This window comes from Medicago truncatula, chromosome 1 (assembly GCF_003473485.1).
Source record: "Medicago truncatula cultivar Jemalong A17 chromosome 1, MtrunA17r5.0-ANR, whole genome shotgun sequence".
Classification (NCBI taxonomy): domain Eukaryota; kingdom Viridiplantae; phylum Streptophyta; class Magnoliopsida; order Fabales; family Fabaceae; genus Medicago; species Medicago truncatula.
The window spans coordinates 17351607-17354040 of NC_053042.1; the positions used below are offsets into that span (position 1 = coordinate 17351607).

A 2434-nucleotide genomic window follows, 5' to 3' on the forward strand; every position below is an offset into this window, starting at 1 on the left:
GTTTTTGCAATTTAAACACAGTACATACGATCTTAGCAATTGATTTGTTGTTTCTGGTTTGCTTTTATGTGATTTTTCAATTTAGGGTTTCACGATTTTGGAGTTCCTGTTTCTGGATTTTGCGATTTGAAGAACAAGGAAGAAGAAGATGATTTTATTTTCTGGGTTGGGTTTCTGTCTGCTATTTGCTTTCTTCTTTCTTGTCTTTTGCAATTCTTTTTGAAGAAGAGGAACAGATAAATGGGTTATGAGTGTGGGATGAAGGATTCAACAGTGTTGGGAGAAATGGGTTTGAGATGAAGTGATGAAGGTTTGATAAAGAATTTTCTGGATTTGTTGTTGTCGTTGGATTAACATCGATGATTTGTTGCTGGATTGTTGGGATGCTGTGTTGTTCTTGGTGTATTGTTGTGTTATTCAATGAGAAATGGAGTGTAGAAGAATAGAGCAGATCAAATTGTGTTATTGTATTTTTGTGTTGTTGTTGATTTTGATGATTTGAATATTTTTATGGGTTTTGTGAAGTTCTTTGATGAGTGTTGATGGATGTGAGTTGAAGATGATGAAGATTTATAAGGTAGAAAGAAGATGAAGAAAAGGAAAAACATTTAGGTGTTGGTGGTACATCGTAATATAAAATAGACCTGCGTAATACAATGGTTCTCTTTTAAAAGAAAAAACAAACGGTTGAAATTAAAATAATTAATAGGATCTATGGTGGACCACTCTTAAAGTTGGTCCACCATATACATCATTTGGGGTTAAACTTAACCATCGGAATTTATTTGATAAACGGAAGAAAATGTAAGGGACTAAAACGTCATTTTTATTAATTGTGGGACCAAAATGAAAATAAGAAATTAAATAAGGGACCGAACAATATTGAACCTCTCATGAAGATAGTATGAGAATACAAGTACTCTGGTTAAAAAATGAATAGGCTTCCATGACTTCAACAAAATTACTCCAAAACATTAGTAAGCAATCTTAAAGAGCTGATCTCATTAGTCATTTTCATAAGCTGATAATCTACTGGAAGTTTAAAATCTTTGATTTGATCATAGCACCTTTTCCTCAATCTTTCACTCCAATCCAACCTAAAACATAATCCCAGGTCAAGAGATTCAAGAAGAGAACATTCATTAAGAATGGCAAGAACCCCATCAGATGAGAGATTATTTCCAGCAATTTTAAGATGACGTAATCGAGGCATTGATTTAGCGATAGCGAACAGCTCATCATCGGATTTTCCAGTTTTCATATCGGAAGTGAGCATACATGTCAGTGATTTTAGAAGAGGACAAGATCCACCTACAACTTCAATGGAATTCCGGGACAGTTTGAAGGGATATGAAATTTCGAGCTCCTCTATCATCGAAAGTTTTTTTATGCCTTCAATAAATCCTTTTTCTGAAAGGCTATCAGCAGCATCAAAAGTTACAACCCGGATGCGACGTAGGTGACTTGCACTGTGAAATGTAAATTAAAACATTATTATAACAAAAATATTTGTCATGATTTTAGATTATTACAGTAAAAAGGTTCAAGAAAAATATGCTCAGCAATAGAAATAAGTTTGTCAAGAAAAGAACAATAGAATCAAATGCATGATTAAGCAAAAAGACATTAATAACTGAAAGCGTTTAAAGTAATCAAAGTTAATCACCAATCAGATATGTATTTAAAGAGATCATCAGTTAAAGAGAAGTCAATATCAATGCCTTCTAGTTGACCACAACTTCGCTCAACTGAATAGCGACAAATCGTCGCCAAATCCATGCGTAACCATTGCCAATAGTCATAGTGTGAACACAGGATCATAGAAATAGTGTGCCACATGTGAGGATCCTTGCAAATATTCCACCATAAAGGACACACTTGACATACACTTGTGACTATTTCAATAGTATCAAGCCTCTGGAGAATATTTATTGTCAAATCTCTGGGTAGTTCAAGCCAATTTGGCTCAGTTGCTGTGCTTTCCCTTTCTACTTCCAATGGTGGTATTGAAGAAGATGCCATCATGCATGCAACAAGATGGTATTATTTCATCTCCCGTATCCAATAACCATTTATATAAAGTGAGAACTACTTTTGAAAAGTTTTGAAATATAAAATGCACAAGTTTCAAATCAAAGTTATCGGTTTAAATTTCTTAACATGTTCAAATATGCACATGATAGAAAAACATTTGTAAATTTTATGTAGAAAAAGTTCATTTTTGAAGTTTCAATGTGGTGAGTACACAATTTCCAAAAAAAAAAAATTCTTCTTTTGACTTGTAAGTTAGCATTTCCCAAAAAAATATATTACTCCCTCTCCCTCAAATAATCTATCGTTTTGGAAAAAAATATGTCGCTTTACAATAACAATGAAACATTAATATTATTTTTCATATTATATCTTTACATATTTATTACTCTCACTTCTTTTA

At 32.8% G+C, this 2434-nt stretch overlaps 1 protein-coding gene across 1 annotated transcript; it reads right to left on the reverse strand.

Annotated features, from left to right (window-relative positions):
- Nucleotides 1-961: 961 nt before the first annotated feature.
- On the reverse strand, nucleotides 962-2022 carry LOC25483027 (putative F-box/LRR-repeat protein 23). The gene is made up of 2 exons (XM_013611668.1): nucleotides 1667-2022; nucleotides 962-1469 (listed from the first exon to the last, which is right to left on the reverse strand). Exons 1-2 carry the CDS (start codon nucleotides 2020-2022, stop codon nucleotides 962-964), a joined length of 864 nt encoding a protein of 287 aa, XP_013467122.1.
- Nucleotides 2023-2434: the final 412 nt, after the last annotated feature.

Excerpts from the sequence above, each read along its gene's own strand:
- LOC25483027 (XM_013611668.1), bottom strand. The coding sequence starts at position 2,022 with ATGGCATCTTCTTCAATACCACCATTGGAAGTAGAAAGGGAAAGCACA. Across the intron at positions 1,470-1,666 it reads TTTAAATACATATCTGATTG|TGCAAGTCACCTACGTCGCA; the intron begins GTGATTAACTTT and ends TACATTTCACAG.